This window comes from Astatotilapia calliptera, chromosome 23, assembly GCF_964374335.1.
Source record: "Astatotilapia calliptera chromosome 23, fAstCal68.1, whole genome shotgun sequence".
Classification (NCBI taxonomy): domain Eukaryota; kingdom Metazoa; phylum Chordata; class Actinopteri; order Cichliformes; family Cichlidae; genus Astatotilapia; species Astatotilapia calliptera.
The window spans coordinates 27,810,033-27,828,940 of NC_137443.1; the positions used below are offsets into that span (position 1 = coordinate 27,810,033).

Consider the following 18,908-nt stretch of genomic DNA (forward strand, 5'->3'; position numbering starts at 1 on the left):
TGATGTGGCCCAGTTGTTGTTATTTTATTGGGCTTTTTTTTCTCCTCCTCTATATATCCTGAGATGACATTTGCTGAGCATGTTCTTTTTCATCACGCCATGCTGCAGGCTCATTCAGTGGGACCCTGCGTTTACACCTGGGAGCTGCCCCGCACAGTCTGTTACTGTCGGCTAAGGCAGCAGTTCTCACGCTGGGCGGGGTGGGGGATGACGAGGGGAAAAAACATACCGTGAAACTAGGCTGCATAAAGATGATTAAAGCAGGGGAACATATATAAGAGTTTGCCGGAGCTGGAATCCTTTTTTAGATGCCATTTCCTCTTGAAGTAAACTCTCCGATGGGGGTTGTTACACCAGCAGAAAAGCTGAAATTAAGAGAATCTCTGTATATTTCTAAACAGTGATAGATATGCTTGTTTTGCGTTCAGTAACAGGATGAAACTGACTCACTGTTTACTGACCTGCTTGGCCGTGCTAAAACCACTGAGAGTCCAGCATCACAGGTTCACACTGTGAAGAGTTTGAGGTTTGAATATTTTTTTTTTCACAAGAGCTTTGCAGCTTTCATATGTATGTGTGAATTGATCAAGCCTAGAGCTCCACTGATGCTGGATATTTTGGTAGAGAATAAAACATTCTGGTATTGATATAGTAGCCCATAGCTTACACCAGGAGGAGTTTGAATATTTTACAGTGTTTTCACTGAGCTGTGTAGTTTGAAAGAGTTAACCTACACCTGAGTTTTACAGGCGACGCAGATAATGATGAAAAGATTCAGACAGGTACACCCCACGATTCAGTAGCTTGTAGAAGCATCTTTAGCAGTAATAACTTTAAGCATTTTCTGTAGGACTGTCGTCTCTCACATCACTGTAGAGGAATTCTGGCCCACTCTTCTTAGGATCATTGCTTCATTTCATTGGGGTTCATGCACAGCTCTCTTAAAGTCCCACCTCAGCATTTCAATCAGCTAGAGGTCTGGCTGTTGACTGGACCACTGCAAAACCTTGATTCTTTTCTTTTTCAGTCATTCTGTTGGAGATTTGCTGCCATGCTTGGTATCATATTCCTGATGCATTATTTAATTTCAGCTAAGCCTTATCTATTCAACAGATGTCCTCACATCTGTCTTTTGAATGCTTTTGTGTACAGAGGAGTTTATAGTCGACTCAGTGACTGAAAGTTTGTCCATGTCCTGTGACTGCAAAACAAGCCCAAATCATCATGCCTCCACCACTGTGCTACTGTTGGTATTACGCGTTTGTGCTGATGTGCTGTGTTTGGTTTTATGCAGTATAGCAAAGTACCTGCACTGTGTCTCATCTGTATAAAGGCACAAGTCTTGTGGTTTGTTCAGATGTAACTATTGCATGTTCTGTTTAGAGTGAAGAGACTTTCTTCTGGCAAACCTTCTAAACAAGTCATACTTGTTCAGTCTTTTTCTAATTGAACTGTCATTATCTTTACCTTAGGCTCTTAGGTTTTTTGACCTTGTGACCTTAACCTCCTAGGACCTGGCGTCCACATATGTGGACATCACATTTTGGGTTATTTATTCTAAAATAATCAATTTTGCTCTACAAGGGCCTGATATCCACTTACGAGGACATTATACTGCTACTCTTCTATCGAAATTTTAAACATATATCCTCCATTAAGGTGAAGGTTATCTCTGGAAGGAAAAAGTCTCCATGGAGAAACTGCACACTAGTGAAAAATGAAAAAAGAGAGTGTAGGAAAGCTGAGCACAGATGGAGAAAAACAAACCTCCAGGTTCATTACGACATCTATATCAACTGAGGAGTGCAAGAAGGTCCTACTTCTCTGACATCATCACTAAAAACAGCCATAATGCTCAGGTCTTATTTTCCACAGTTGACAGGCTAACAAACCCTCCTGTGTCAGTGGCAGGTGAACTTCATTCGACCATGACCTGCAATGACTTTGCCAAATTCTTCACAGAAAAAATCCAAAAGATTAGACAAGCAATTGGTACATCAACAGCAGATCCAGGATATGTACTGTGTCCACTGAAAAACTGTTTAAACACCATAAAACAGTTTCACCCGATTAACAGCAAAGACCTGGAGGACATCTTAGGTCAACTGAACTCCTCCTCCTGCTGTTTAGATGTCCTGCCAACAAGTTTTTTCAAAAAGGTCTCAAAGACTTTGGAGTCAGACCTGTTACAGATCGTCAACTTTTCTTTAATGTCAGGTGTGTTTCCAGAACCACTAAAAACTGCTGTAATAAAACCTATACTGAACAAGGACAATCTTGACAAGACACAAATGAACAACTACAGGCCGATCTCAAATCTCCCATTTTTAAGTAAGATCATTGAAAAAGCAGTTTCTCAACAGCTCAATTACTTCCGCTCTGACCAAAATGTTTAATGACAGTGGAAAAATGTCAGTCTTAGTTTTTCTGGATCTCAGTGCAGCATTTGATACAGTTGACCACAACATATTACTCAAACGACTGGAGAACTGGGCAGGTCTTTCAGGAACTGTGCTAAACTGGTTCAAAACATACTTAGAAAAAAGGAAATACTTTGTATCAATAGGTAACTTCACATCTGAGCAGAACAAGTATCACATGTGGAGTTCCCCAAGGTTCCATCTTGGGACCCCTTCTGTTTAACATTTACATGCTCCCACTGGCACAGATTATAAAGAACAACAAAATAAACTATCATAGCTATGCAGATGACACACAAATATATATCACAATGTCACCAGGAGACCGAGGCCCTGTGCAGGCTCTTGGTAAATGCATTGAGGAAATTAATGACTGGTTGTGCCACAATTTTCTCCAGCTAAACAAAAACAGTTTTTGGTTTAGTCTTTGGTGCCAAAGAAAAACGATTACAGGTCACCAGAGAACTTCAATCTATACACCTAAAAACCACAAACCAGGCGAGAAATTTGGGTGTAGTGATGGATGCAGACCTAAACTTAGAAAAACACATTAAGACAATAACAAAATCAGCTTACTATCACCTCAAGAATATTTCAAGGATAAAAGATCTGATGTCTCAACAGGACCTGGAAAAACTAGTCCATGCATTCATCTTTAGTAGGCTTGATTACTGTAACAGCATCTTTACAGGTCTACCTAAAAAAAATCAGTCAGACATCTACAGCTCATTCAGAACTCTGCTGCTCGAGTCCTCACTAAGACCAAAAAAGTGGACCACATCAGTCCAGCTCTGAGGTCTTTACACTGGCTGCCTGTCCGTCAGAGGATAGACTTTAAAGTTCTGATGCTGGCCTATAAAGCTCTGAATGGTTTAGGACCAAAATACACCAGTGACCTCCTGACCCAGTATGAACCTTCCAGATCCCTCAGGTCATCTGGATCCGGTCTTTTATCAGTTCCCAGAGTCAGAACCAGACACGGAGAAGCTGCATTCAGCTTTTATGCTCCTTATATCTGGAACAAACTCCCAGAAAGCCTCAGATCAGCTGAAACACTCAGTTTATTTAAATCCAGGTTGAAGACTCACCTATTCTCAGCTGCATTTAAATAAAGCACCAAATCCGCACTTAAGCTTAAATTTCAAAACTAACATTTTAACTACTGATTTTATCTACTGTTCTGATTTTATCTGTTTTGATTTTATATACTGTTTTGTTTGTTTGTTTGTTTGTTTGTTTGTTTGTTTGTTTGTTAATTAGTTAGTTTGTTTTAATCAATTTTAAATCATGCTTTTTATTTGTTTTTGTTTACAATGTCTCTGTAAAGCACTTTGAATCACCTTGTTGTTGAATTGTGCTATACAAATAAACTTGCCTTGCCTTGCCATATGTGGCTCTCATTTTTCTTAAAAAAAAATCAGGTAAAAAAAAAAAATCAGGTAATTCTTTGTTTTTACATTCATCGGGTCCCAATATGCCCAAATATCAACGAGAAATTAAACATGACGTGGAAGAGTTTGGGTCCTAGGAGGTTAAGGTTAAATTGCTGGGACATCCACTCCTGAGAAGACTGTAACATTGTGTTAACACACACCTGAATGCTCCAGACCAGCAAACTGCTAAAATCTGGCTATATAGCAATACATAAAGTCAGAATTGATACAGTTATTTTTGACTTGTTATTGAAAACTTTCTTCAGTTTTTTGATTTTATAAACATTTTGAACGTGCAGTGAGGCAGTTAAAGTTATCACGAGTTATCATGAGTTATCACGATGAACACCGGTGTACCACAAGGCTGTGTGATGAGCCCTTTCCTCTACTCCCTCTTCACCCACGACTGCAGACCTGCTGATGATTCCAACACCATCATTAAGTTTGCAGATGACACCACGGTGATTGGCCTCATCAGTGACAACGATGAGGCCGTCTACAGGGAGGAGGTGGATCGTCTGGCTGAGTGGTGCGACACAAACAACCTGCTGCTTAACACCGAGAAGACCAAGGAGCTCATCGTGGACTACAGGAGGAATGCTGACCCACATCCACCCATCCACATTAAGGGGACGGCTGTGGAGCGTGTGAGCAGCTTCAAGTTCCTGGGAGTCCACATCTCCGAGGATCTCACCTGGACGACCAACTGCTCCAAGCTGGTCAAGAAGGCTCACCAGCGCCTCTTCTTCTTGAGGACTCTGAGCAAGAACCACCTGTCCTCAGACATCCTGGTGAACTTCTATCGTTGCACCATCGAGAGCATCCTGACCAACTGTATAACAGTCTGGTATGGGAACTGCTCTGCCTCGGACCGGAAGGCGTTGCAGAGGGTTGTGAAAACTGCCCAGCGCATCGCCGGAGCACCACTTCCTGCCATAAAAGACATCTACAGGAAGCGGTGTCTGAAAAGGGCTGGGAAAATCATCAGAGACCCCAGTCACCCATCACATGGACTCTTCACCCTCCTGCCCTCTGGGAGGCGCTACAGGAGCCTCCGGACCACCAGGTACCGGAACAGCTTCTTCCCCACAGCTGTCAGACTCCTGAACTCTGCCTCCTGACATCTGACCCACGTTAACACATGGACTGAACATACACACACACAATGGACAACTGTACCCTCAAACACACAATAATAACATGGACTGAACCACCACTCACAACCACTAGCACTTTATATAGCCTCTGTAGAAATTATCCACATATCTCACTTATCTTAACTGCACTACTGTATAGCTCTGTGTAAATAATCATTCTGTACATTCGATAATCTTTAATCCTACAACTGTTTACAACTTGCATAGTTCCCATTTCTGTATAGCTGTGTATCTCAAATTCTGTAAAGTTATTTATTTCATATTCTGTATAGTTTTTCATATTTATATCCTGTTCATAGCCTGTACCTTCTATGCTCGCTTCGAGGCTGCAGCTAAGGTCTCCAACAATGCTAGTGTTAGCGGCGCTAACGGCTGCAGACAGGAAGATACTGCCAGCACCGGAAACGTGCTCGTCATCTCCGAGCATGAAGTAAGGAGAGCCTTCAAGAGAGTGAACACCAGGAAAGCAGCAGGACCAGACGGCATCCCAGGTCGTATCCTAAGAGACTGCGCATACCAGCTAGCTCCTGTGTTCACTGAGATATTCAACATCTCTTTATCTCAGTCGGTGATCCCCACATGCTTCAAAGAGTCCATCATTGTTCCTGTCCCGAAGAAACCCCACCCTGCTTCTCTCAATGACTATCGCCCTGTAGCCCTCACCTCAGTAGTGATGAAGTGCTTTGAACGCCTGGTCAGAGACTTCATCATTTCTTCACTACCAGACACACTGGACCCACTACAGTTCGCTTACCGTCCAAATCGTTCCACAGACGATGCCATCTCTCATCTCCTCCACACATCACTCACTCACTTGGACACTAGAAGGGGGAATTATGTTAAAATGCTCTTCATAGACTACAGCTCTGCATTTAACACCATAATTCCCTCCACACTCACCACCAAGCTGGAGCATCTGGGACTCAGCTCATCTATGTGTCAGTGGATCTCCAACTTCCTAACTGGCAGACCACAGGCAGTAAGGATGGGCGGACATGTCTCAGCCTCCACCACTCTCAGCACTGGAGCCCCCCAGGGGTGTGTTCTGAGCCCCCTGCTGTACTCTTTGTACACATATGACTGTGTGGCCACTACCAGCTCCACCACCATCATCAAGTTTGCTGACGACACCGTCGTGGTGGGCCTGATCTCTGATAACAACGAGACGGCCTACCTGAAGGAGATTAGGAATCTGGAGAACTGGTGCCAGAGGAACAACCTCCTTCTAAACGTCAGTAAGACAAAGGAGCTGATAGTGGACTTCAGCACTAAGCAGGAGAGGAACTACCAGACCCCCGTCATCAACGAGGGCCCAGTGGAGAGAGTGGACAGCTTCAAATACCTCGGAGTTCACATCACGCAGGACCTGTCATGGTCCTGTCACATCAACACCGTGGTGAAAAAGGCCCGACAGCGTCTCTACCACCTCAGACGCTTGAGAGACTTCCAACTGCCCTCCAAGGTGCTCAGGAACTTTTACTCGTGCACCATAGAGAGCATCCTGGCGGGAAACATCTTAACCTGGTTCGGGAACAGCACCATGCAGGACAGACGAGCTCTACAGAGGGTTGTGCGGTCAGCTGAGCGCACCATCCGCTCCGAGCTCCCTGACCTGCACTCAATCTACAGCAGGCGGTGCTGGACCAAGGCCAGGAAGATCGTGAAGGACCTCAGCCATCCCAACAACAGACTGTTCTCTCTGTTGAGGTCAGGAAAGCGATTCCGCTCCCTGAAGACCAACACAGAGAGACTGAGGAGGAGCTTCTTCCCGCAGGCGATACGGTCTCTCAATCACACCACTTTCTGGACTTTGGTTTTGCACAACACTGGTCACTATATTCTTCATTTCCGGTTAATACTTGTACAGCTGCTGTTATTGTGTATATATTTATTTATATTTAGATTTCTTCATACATTCTTATATAGTTCTATATTGTGTATTTTGTTGTACAGTTATTTTATTTTCAACTTTAATTTATATATTTTATCTTATTCTTCCCAGTTAAATTTACCCTTCATTCTAATTTGTGTTGTACAGTTATTTCATTTTTAACCTTAATTTATATTTTATTCCTTCCTAGTTAAATTTACCCTTTTTAATTTTTCATATTTATTTCCTATCTTATTCATAGCCTTTCCTTTTTTGTTTTCTTTAGGTCACGAGCAGTTGTCCAAGCATTTCACTACATATCGTACTGTGTATGACTGTGTACGTGACAAATAAAAATTTGAATTTGAATTTGAATTTACATAGCTTGTACTCACTACAGCCTGTACATACTTAGAGTTATAGAATATTCACAACATACTTCATACCGTGTACATTATAACATACCATAATAGACCCATTTCTGTATCTATATTATTGCTAATATATATTGTAATATATATATATCACTAAAGCACTTCTGGATGGATGCAAACTGCATTTCGTTGCCCTGTACCTGTGCATGTGCAATGACAATAAAGTTGAATTCTATTCTATTCTATTCTATTCTATTCTATTCTAAAGACACGACTTCTCTCGAACCACAGTTGGGTTAGCGGAGATGCTACTGTGCTCTGCTACTTAACACTGATTGGAGCTTTAATATTTAGAAGCCCATGTTTCTATTTATTTGTATGATGTTAAGTAAAGCATGACATTTTGTGAAATGTATATGGGAGTTTCAGTACAATGTAAATGCGAAAATAGCACTATTTCCAGAACTTCTGCAGCTTCAGTCTCAACCCAAACAAGTACAAGATCTCACAGCGCAGCACTTTTGCTTATTACAAATGTACATTACAGCAGATCTGCAGACTCTCTGGATTTGATATCAGGGAGTCTGTTTCTTTGTTGATGCCGATAGGAGCTACAGAAGTCTCATCTTTCATTTTGGAGCAACTTTGCTGCAGGCTGTTGTCTCAACATCTGATCAGTCTCACCATGTTTGCTGAAGAAGTGACAAAATTAAAATGCACACACAGACACACACCGGGGCAGTTTTGGGTTTCACAAGTTGCCACTTTTGCAGGTCTGGCATTTCCCTGCTCACATCTATCACTCTGCTACTTTTAATGGGCTAAATGAGAGCAAAGTGGAAAGGCATCAGGGCCTAAACACAATGGAAGGCAATAACTGATGTGCTCTATTTAGCACGTCTAATTTGACATTTCTGTGGAGGAACTGCAGGCGGTAGATTTGATGCTTCAGCAGCACTGCTGCCTGCATGCCAACGCTGAGAAGAGTGAAGCAAGTTGATTATATTTTCTGGTCGCAGACTTTTCAACAGCCTGAGACGAGCTACACAATGAACGTTCGCTCTCCAGCAACACCCAAGTTTAGGCTGCAGTCGTCCTGAATGTTGCAGGGGGAATCTTTCTAATTTGTTAGCTGCTAATTATCCATTCCTCACATCAACATATGCCGTCTAATCAGAAGACACATTGAGTGTGTTTGTGTAACCTTTTCCATAAAATCTTCATAGCCTCATACTCATTGGCTCCCCTGGTGAACCTCTTCTGCTCTTGTGGGTGGTAAAACCTAAACTGCAGAATAATGTGAAGTTTTGTTTGACGGTTTTCACAGCTCATGTGAACTTTTCACAAAGAGCTCATATTAAACACACAAAGGATCCTTTTCCTGGTTTCTGTGACTACTGCTGCTAAGTCTGTAAAAGGTGTTGGAAGGAGATAAAGTGAAAAAAGCAGCCTCGGGTGTCAAAGACACACAATATTTCTACCCATTTTCTGACCTTCTCCACAATGTTGGGGCTCAAAGACTTCAGTGTTGCTTCTTGTGGCAATTGTTGCTCCAATGTCACTCAGCAAATCAGTGTTTCAAGTTTACCTTTGAATAATGAAAACCTTGTGAGTTGAAAGGTTGAACAAATAAACTCCAGATGAAAGTGAGCCAGGGATGCTATGCTCTTACAGGATATTACAAAGCCACTGGTAAACAAGGACCTGCGGAAGTGCACTTATTTCCAATTATCCTGAGGCACAACAGACAACACAAAAGATACTTTACAGCTAGTCTCACGGTTACTGACACACAAGACGTTCGATTAATTGAAGTTTTGGTTATTTAGCTGTAAAGTCTGGTTGAGTTTGGACTGTAGAAACATTTCCTTCAGAGTTAGAGGTGAGGCTTTGTTATGACCCCTTACACACCTTCAGCATTACTGTCTAGCATGCATGGTGATGTTGCCATTTGTGTGGCAGGGTCTTCGTGAGCTTTTATTAAAGTCAAGATTGCCCCATTGGGTCACGACTTAGACAGGATCGTAGGACAACTGGACAACGACAAAGTCGACCAACAGAACTGACGAGCCTCGCATCGAGAGTCAGTTATGGTCACCACGTTGGTCGTATTGTGCACAAGCAAGGACATCACCATAGCAATGTCACTAAGTAACCACATGCTGAGGGAGAGGGTACTCGCTGTGGTGTTCTTCTGAAAGACACGGGTCACCATTAAGCCAAAACCTCCACGTTAGAAAAAAGACACTTTTCTCCAGCTGCTGCAGCAACTCCCTATCAGAGAGTCTCTGCACAGATCAACATGATCACTGTACGCTCACGTCTTCAACCCAGCAGCAGCAGATGTGACATAACTTCGAACAACGGAAGACAAATGCCCAACATTGCTGTTATATTGGTTGGTTTGATGTTTCCACTGTGCACCGTCTCTGTCGTGTTTAGTGTTAGTTATTAGCCTTTGTAGGTTTGTCTCATCATGTGTCTTCTTGCTTTTGTTTCTTTCCTTCCTGCGTGACCATCTGCCCGCCCTCATTAGTTTCACCCGTGTTTGACCGTCTCCACCTGCTCCTGTTTCCTTAGACCGTGCACAGTCTCATGTTTCCCTTTTGTCTTTGTCAGATCTTTAGTTTGCTCCCTAAGAATTAACCTCACATTCTTCTTCTTGCTACTTTTGCAGATTCATGTTTTGTTTCTTCGTGGACTTGCTGTACTTCTGGATTCTTGGAGAAACCAATAAAAAGTTATTTTTTTAATTTTACCTACCCAGCATCTTGCATTTGGCTCTAAAAGCTAAACGCACATGAAATTTCTCAATTTTTTTGCATACTAATGGTAACCGTGCCTACAAGAGTAAGAATATCAGAAGAAAACATCTGGGTCAATTTATTTCAGATGTTGCAGGACTTCTATTGAGGACAGTCAAACTATTTTGGATGTAGACAAATGACACTAAAGATATCGTGTATGTAATAATATGTCATTAATGGGTCCTGAAATCTTTTTATCATTACACAATTCATTAAATTTTTTTAATTAGCTTCCATACGATCCAATCCACAGGACTCATGCTTGTCAGTTTATCAGTGTCAGTGTAGTGGTGGTGTTACACCTGATTCACATGAAAGCCTCTTCGTTCTGTTTCCACCTGTGTGCACGGCTGCATTTTCCAACACAGAGAATAAAAAAGTACCTTTAAATCGATAACATCACTGCTATGAATATGATCCCATTAATGTCTCATCTTAACTCCTCACAAGGTTATAGGCTGCTTCAACACCATCTTTAATGTGACCCCAACGTGACCTAAAGAATACATAATCAACCTGACAAAGAAAAAAGGCCTTCGACTTCCCGCCTTTCAATCAGAGCTGAGGAAGTCCAGCTGCCCTTCACTTAACCCTTCAGGACACAGATCAGTTACTGAGAGCAGCCTTATTGGATCCTATTTCATCACCTCGCTGGTGCCTGCAGGAATATACCCACAACAATACCTTCTAACAAGCTCTGCAGCGCAATAACTACCCAGAGTCACCTTTGGTAGACGGTTTAAAGATCTGAGCAGCTGGCAGGGAAGCTGGATTCAGATGTGGGGGATGAGATTTAAAAAGAAAAAGAAAATGCTGACCTTAAGGTTGTAGAGCAAATGCTTTGCAGCCCATGACACATGAAACATAGCTAAAAAATGGTGCATCATAATTTGAAGATTGGTTTCTGGTTAATAACACAGAAAAAAAACCCTGGCGGGCAATAATGCAAAGGTTTAAAACTACAGCGGCACGTAAGCTTATCGAGAACATGGAAGGAGAAAAAGATTATATATATCGTTAGCTTCATAGCATAAGTGCCTAAGTCATTGACTTAGTCAAATGACTTAGGCAATTATGCTATGAAGCTAACGATATGCGATTATATCAGACAATGTTTGAGTCAGCAGGTTTCCTGTCAGTACTGGGGTTCAATGGAGCTGCTATGTTACTACAAAAACATGTCCGATGACTCATGGTGATGAGAACAAAACTCTCCAACGCTACAGAACAACTTCAACATGTCAGAAAATGGCCAGTGTGGGTTTAACGCTGAATCTGTGATGCACGGACTCTTTAAGGAAACAATGTTGGGCAGTGAAAGACGGCTCTGCTGGTTAGTTATGAGGATCATTAACACTCACATCTGGAAAATAAGAGCTAAAGTTGCTACTGAACAGTTTAAGGGTGCAGTTAGTTGTTTTTTTAGTTTATTTAATAGAAAAAATGAATTTATGAATTTACACTGATTAGTGTGTAATTACATCTTCCAACAAACTGATGAGCTCTCATAAAATTAGAATCAATTGAAAACACACAGGAGCAGCAGGCTTTTGTGGAAGCTGCTGTGTTACCCCGCCATCTTGAAAACAGTGGCTGAGACGGACATTGGTGTTCTGCCTAATCACGTTTTCTATATTTGGACAGAGATTAGCCCAATACGTAGCGTACCAATAGTGGAGAAGAAGAGAGCTAAAGAGAGCTCACAGGTGCAGATGCAAATTTAATTTGCATTCATGAAGTTTTATCATTCGAGATGGGATCCCCTTCACCAAATAAGCAAAAAATGAGAAGGTAAGCGACTTGGCCACCATGTTGATAAAATGTCATCCTCTTCTACCTCAGCTCAGGCCTCAGAGCCCTAACATACAAAAAAAGAGCGTAAGCGTGCTTATTTATTAATGATATCGTCACACTTAGAGATGAGATGATGAGATGAGATAGCCTTTATTTGTCAGTTGCAGGTCTTTTGCCCACAACCGAGATGACAGACCTTGCCGACCGTACATACAATACACAAACATCACATTGAGGAGACAGGTCAGGCTAGGTAGCGAGGAAAAAAACATTGAAATGTGTAACACAAAAGGATAATACAGGAATGCACAGATATCAACACACCATAGCACAATAAACAAAGACAAGCAACATGGGAAAGAGTTCCAGTGTGTACATCTGATCTGGGACCGCTGCAATCTTTCGACTGCGCCTCCAGCTGACCCGATGTCCACATCAGAGGGGAGGTAAGCATTGGAGGTGGCGTTGGATCCGGGGTAAGGAGGGTGATGCGTCGGTGAGTGCTTATCAGTATCAGTATATGTATATGTGTGCGTGTCCATAGTTCAGCTGAGACAGTGTCCTTCGCCCTGCCAGGCTAAGTAAACAGTCTTCCAGCCAACCCAGGTGGCCTTGCATGGAATGGGAAGGAACAGACTAAACACAGTTGTTATCAGGGTGTTTTGTTCAGCTCCGGCCTTGCAGCTGGCGCCGAAGAGGTATCCGCATGAAGTGATGGTATTTTTTACTTTAGTGCGAACAGCTCATATGAATTTCAAAGCAGTTCTACAGTCCAACACTGGTCTCTCAATCTCCCGTTGGAGAGCCGCGAGCTTCGCCATACTTGCGTTCTGTGATGTTGTCATTTCTTGTGCTCAAGGAGCCAATTTCTGAGAACTCACGGCAGCGTGCCTCCCCGAGATGTCATCCAATTTTGCGCCCAGAGATGTTATTCCAGGCTAGCCCTTCCCGAGATGTATCCAGTCTGCAGTCAGAGATCTTATTCTGAGTATTCACAGCAGCCGTAGCCTCTCCAAGATCTTATCCGTGTTGACTCAATGAGCCCATTTTGAGAAACTCACGCCTCTCCCATCGTTCCAATCCCCCCGGGCAGCCTTGTGGGGGTTTGAACAGCCGGTTCCGCTTCCTTAATTCTTCGATAAGTCAGGGCCAAGCCAGCTCCGATCAGCCAGAACCCTGTTACCATGGTTCCGAATAGGTAGATATCTTCAGCACTCAGGCTCACCCGAGCCCAAACTTCTCGTTGAGAAAGGGGTGTCAATTGCATTTAGGGACCAGTTGATCCAATCCATAATTCCTCTTTTAGGTTTTAGAGAACAGACTGTGAGAGAATATTCCAGGGAAAATACAAAAAAACCCACGAGACTAGACAAGGACATAAGCAGGGAAGATAAGGGAGAGGAGAAAAAGTGCGTCCGCCTCCTCCGAGAGCCAAAGAAGGAAACTTATTGTCAGCAGATTAGAGATGTGACCCTCCCGTCTCCGGACAGCTGACAACAAGCCGGCTAAACGACAACAACATCCAGCTATAAGCTAACATTACGCCAGCTAAAGTTTGGCTCGAGTGTCCTAAAAATCACACTTTCCCTCTGACAAACAGCTTGATCAGATTCTCACATCGTATAAGGGTTTCTTCACTAAGCGTGCTGGGTTGCAGCTACACCCTCCAACTCACATTTCTTATGATATTTAAAGTGTGTTGTGATCTAGGACGCTGAATGTGGAACCGCTGAGCAAAAGGAAAAAAGAAAGCCCGGAGAGAAGATTCATGGATGTAGTAAAGGAAGACATGCAGAGGCTTGGTGTGACAGAGGAGGATGATAGAGATAGTGAGATGGAGGCAGATGATCTGCTCTGGTGACCCCTAAAGGGAGCAAGAAGAAGAAAAATAAGAAGAAATCTAAACAGTTTTGCCTAATCAAGAAGAAGAGAAGGGAGAATGTTGTGATCTCTCTTGTGTGAGTAGAAAAATCAACTGCTTCAGCCTCTAAATGTGGAATTTTTCAGTTTTGAAACTGGAAAATGTGCATTTCATGAACGTGGACATGAATGAGCAGACATTAGAGCGGTCTGATTAAAAAAGTTGTTTTCTAGGACGCAAAAAAAATGGAAGATTCACGTCCACAAAAACGAATCAATGTCTTACAAGTTGTGACTACTTCACAAACTCCTTTGAAACTGTTGTGTTTAGTATTGATCTTGTACTGACTCTTCATCCAACTTTTTCAATTCCAACCTTAAGTTTTTTTTCATCGTGGGGGGACCCGCTGTAGACATTAATCAACAAGAAATGAAAACAACACAGGCGACATCTGCAACATGAAGCTCAAGCAGAGCTTTTTAAAGCACCAAGAGTGATCGAGGGGTGACAAAGCTGCTCCTGCTGCGTTCTACGAACACCAAAAGCAGCTGGAAACAACCTTTTCCCCCAAATTCACATCAGTAGAGATTTAGCCACAATCTGCAGCGACACAGAAACGGCAGATTAAAAGTGAGAGCTGATTCTCTTTTCTTGGACATCATAAGCCTTTAAATAGCAGCCTGCCTCATTCGGCGTCACACACACTCGGGGACTAAGTTGAGAACATGGCCACAGTCCAGGAATAATTAAAAGCAGGACAACAGACAGACCCCTGTGTCGACTGGACAGAAATCACCACAAAAATAACAGCAGGGAAGGGAGACAGACGGAGGCTGTGTTCACATGTGTCTCTGTGTTGTAACGCTCTCCCTGATCTCATGTTTGTTCAGCGAGTGTCAGCAGAAAGACGTTTGTGTTAGAAAAACAGAGGTCAGCTGATATCAGCATTCAACCCATCAATTTGAATATCTGAATGTTCCTGAGCTTTTAATTAAATTTTACAGCATTTAACCAGAGATAGGTTTAGTCACACTGGCAGGGCAGCAGTAGGAATGATAATGACAAGGACAAAAACAGTGAAATACTGCAGTGGAATATAAAAGGAATGACAAAAGACAAAACACTATCTGAAATGTGTGGAAAGCAAGCAAAGGAAACAGGTACAAAAACACACTTTCATAACATCGCTGTCAGTTCGTATAAAGGCCTGTTTACATTGGATAAATATCACCAGGTGACCTCAAGCGATCTGTAATAACTGCAGCAGTTGTCTTTGCTCTTAATCTTGTGCAAATCTGCCATGTCTATAATCTTCATAATAAAAAAACCCCATCAAAATAATGTTTATACATCTACTCCTGTGTGAGTAAATCTTTTTTAAATATGTTTTTCCCCCCCATCCTTTTAAGGGCAGAGCATCACAGAAGGCTGATAGTGGAAATTATTAATGAGAGTTTTAATAGAATTCTGGGTGCAAATTCATGAGGCTCAGCATGGAGACCCATTACATTTCAGTCTCATCTGCAGATAATCCTCTGGATTTGCTCAGTAAATTTGGGTGAATCGCAGACTTCATTTATCCTGTGAGAAGGGGCGGGACCAGAGGGATGGCTAGTGGTGTAGTGTCCCCTCATACAATCTGACCATCCTCCCAAAACAACTACGAAAGGATGTATAATGATCAGAAAGAGGAGGCAAAGTAAATACAAAAAAGATGTAAGATGATCTTAAGGACATAAATGCCAAATGAACACAAATGGTGTTACAGTTAGCCCAAAGAGACAAGAACAACCACAATCAGATATAAATGACTTCAGAGAGCAGCAAACGACAAAACCACCACAGAAGGGAAGCAAAATGAAAAATAAAAGAAGAAAAACAAAGACACAATGTGACTATAAAGGAAAGGAAAATGTAGAGAAAAGGATACAAAATGATGCATATAAACACAAAATGACAATAAAGGATAGTGAATAGGTACACATGATTCTACAGAGGGATGGAAAAATTTCCAGGGACACAAAACCACAGCAGAGAAAAGGGATACAAAATAATACCAGAGATACAAAATTAATATAAACAGATGCAAAGGGGCCGCAATGAGAATAAAAAATGCCCCCCAAAAATGCAATACAAATACAAAAGGATAGAAGATGACCTCAATGTTAAGCAAAATGCCCCAAAACACAAAAGAAACCAGAGAGGTAAAAAACAAAGAAGCCCAATAAGAAGCAAAATCAAAGAGAAAGAGAAACGAAAGAAATGCAAAATGACTACAATGGAATGCAAAATGGCACAAGGAGGACTCAACAACAAAACAACAAAATAAAAGACAACTAAACAACATAACAACAACAGGTAGAAAGAGACCACTAAGTGACACAAAACAACTTTAACGTGCTAAAGATGAACACAATAAATAAATAAATTCCAAGAACCACAATAGGAAACAAAAGAATGTTAGAGAAGCAAAATGTCCCCGAAATAGATAAAAGAAACATAAAGCAAGACAGAGGAACCTGTTCTAAATGAATACAAAACAAAAAGCTCCAAAAACAAAGGGATGTGAAATGGCTCCAGAGATTTAAAAAATGACCACAAAGGGATCCAAAACAACCACAATGGGACACAAAATGACCACAACGAGACACACAAGACCATGAAATAACCATGTAGGAGTATGAAATATCTCAAGAGTCAGAAAATATCCTCAAGGGGATGCAAACAGACCTTGAAGAAAGGCAAGCTAAACCCACAGACACAGTGGGACGCAAAATAGTGCAAGAGAGACACCAAATTATCCAAAAGAGATACAAAGTGACTACAAAGAGAAGTTACATGCCCCAGAAGCACACAAAACAACAACAAATGAACAAAAAATTAGCACATCCCAAACAACCAAAATAGGATTTAAAATAGCCATAGGGAGGCAGGAAATGCCCACAAAAAGCTATAAAGGAGGCAAGAAAAACCATCAAAGATAAGCAGCCTACCACAAAACAGATGAGATGAAAATTAGCTTGAAGAGAAACTAAATAACCAATAAAAACACAAAAATATCACAGTGGGATGTAAAATGATCATAAACAGACATAAAATAACCACAGAGAGTTATACTACATGACTCAAAAACAAAAACATATGCAAAACAACCACAAAGCATGCATGGATCTTCCTAAGCGAGTGCCTCTGTGCAGAGATCTTCAAGCAGGTCTAATGCAAAGAAACAGCGAAAGAAGATAAGGTATGAGCTCCATTAAAAACACAGAGACTGTCAGTGTGAATGCAGCCTCAGAACTGGCAGCGTAAAGCCAAAGTCAGTCACTGATGAGTTAATGGAGAGTGAAAGGCGTGGGAATAATGTGGGAAAATGAGGAGCACACACGAACAAGGGTGTGACTGCAGCATCTTCTGCCGCCTACCTGCTCTTTGACAGAAGCCAGGAGGTTGGTGGTGGTGGTGCCGCTGGAGTCTGTAGGGTGGCTGTGACCACTCGGTCCCTCTCTGGCCACCATGGGCCCTTCCCCCTCTGTGTCACCCTCCTCCATCGCCTCTACCTGCCCGCTGTAGTCCAGAGCCGGCTGGCTGCTGAGGCGCCCTCTCTGACCCTGCAGGAGGACTACAAGTCGGTCAGGATGTGGACAAGGAGGAGGCACAATGACCAGAAAATCACTGTCACAGCCACTGAGCGTGTCACAGGGTGAGTTTACAGGGGTGCACCCTCTATAATAACCCTGCAGGGATTCACACTGGTTTTTATAAACCTCCCTAATATCCCTGCAGACACTCATACTGATTTTATAGTGACCTTATGGTATCACTACAACACCCCTATGGAGGCTCATGGTGTGCTTTTCTTTTTATGCACCTACAGTATCAGCCTCTGTAGGGATTCATAATGAGGCTCACTGATGAGATTAGAGTGCTTTCCCTTATATATGCTTTAATCTCCATGGAATTGTGAGGCATTTCAGCGGGGATTTAACCCTTCTGTGCCGCAGGTGACTGCAAATGTCTCCACAATTTACAGTTGCAGTAGTGTAAATGTTATGGATTGCATTTGAAGGTGTGCATGCAAGCTGCACGGGAGGCATTTAACAACATGTCACGTTCAGGATCCTTTTTTCCTTTTATTTATTTATTTATTTTTTACCCCCGTTTCTTTTCTGGGCGATAAGCGAAGAGCCTTGATCACATCTGCACACCAGCCTGACTGTCACACATCAATCACTCATCCACCATCCGGCAGCCAAGGACGAGGTCACACCGACTCACCGGACCGGAGACCGGGGAGCGCGGCTGTGTCAATCCGAGCCTGCCTCTCTTGTTTCGGGCACGCAGAGCTGCGCTGCCCGCCCTCCTGCCTGGCAAGCGGCTGTCAGTGAGGACTCACCGGCCAGATGTTGCTGTCAGAAGCAGGCCACAGCTGGCTTGATCCGTCCTGTTACACATCCATCCTCCACCTGCGGACGGCCGTGACAGCTACTACATTTCCCACGCGCCGACGTCAAAAATAAACAAACAGTCCCCGTGCACGTCCTCGCGCTCCTCCTGCAATTATGTGTTTCCCCCCTCCTCTCCTCTCCTTTTTCTTTTTCACCTGCTGTGGGGTTTCGGTGCACTCATCCACCCCTGGCGTCCGCGCGGCACCCAGCCACCCACCCACCAATCAACCCGCCCAGCCACTATTACCGATCAGCGGCGTGACGTCACCATGCGGCTACGAATTGCTTTCCGATACGATAATCGATCAGCGGTCACCGATGCCCCACCGGTGCATGCGTTGCTGCAGCAGCTGCAGCCGTGCAGATGCGCGGAAGCTCCGTGCAAACACCCCGCTGGAGAGGAGGGATGCAGCCCGCGTGCGCGCGTGTGAGTGTGTTTTCTCCCCTACACAAACCTCCGTGGGCCTGAGTGGTCATTATGGGACTCCCAACGGTAAATTTAATAGTAAAGTTTATGAAGCACTTCAGGATAACTTATGGAAATTATTTTATGAAAGCCCTTTTACGCCAGGATAATAAAACAATTAAACTATTAAACCACTGAATTCAAATCAATACAGATGAAATATTAAGAGATTTTTTTTAATCCGAGTATTTTAATACACATATTTTGATGACATTTTGCCCCGTGTTAGCTGACTACAGTGGCAGTGGAAACCCACCAGTACTTGTCCCTAACAGCTAGCA

General features: G+C 42.8%; 1 protein-coding gene across 4 annotated transcripts in view; it reads right to left on the reverse strand.

The window, feature by feature from the left end:
- The window catches only part of LOC113016737 (plakophilin-4-like), an 80,451-nt gene extending 61,914 nt beyond the window's left edge, over positions 1–18,537 (reverse strand). The window contains exons 1-2 of one of the 4 annotated variants that reach the window (XM_026159808.2): positions 18,110–18,537; positions 17,139–17,324 (exon numbers count right to left, since the gene is read on the reverse strand). In XM_026159808.2, coding sequence (XP_026015593.2) covers positions 17,139–17,264 — 126 coding nt within the window. In that variant the 5' untranslated portion in view covers positions 17,265–17,324; positions 18,110–18,537. Of the gene's footprint in view, positions 1–17,138; positions 17,336–17,991 lie in introns of all 4 variants that reach the window. The other 3 variants (XM_026159805.2, XM_026159806.2, XM_026159804.2) reach the window with 3 other exon arrangements.
- Positions 18,538–18,908: the final 371 nt, after the last annotated feature.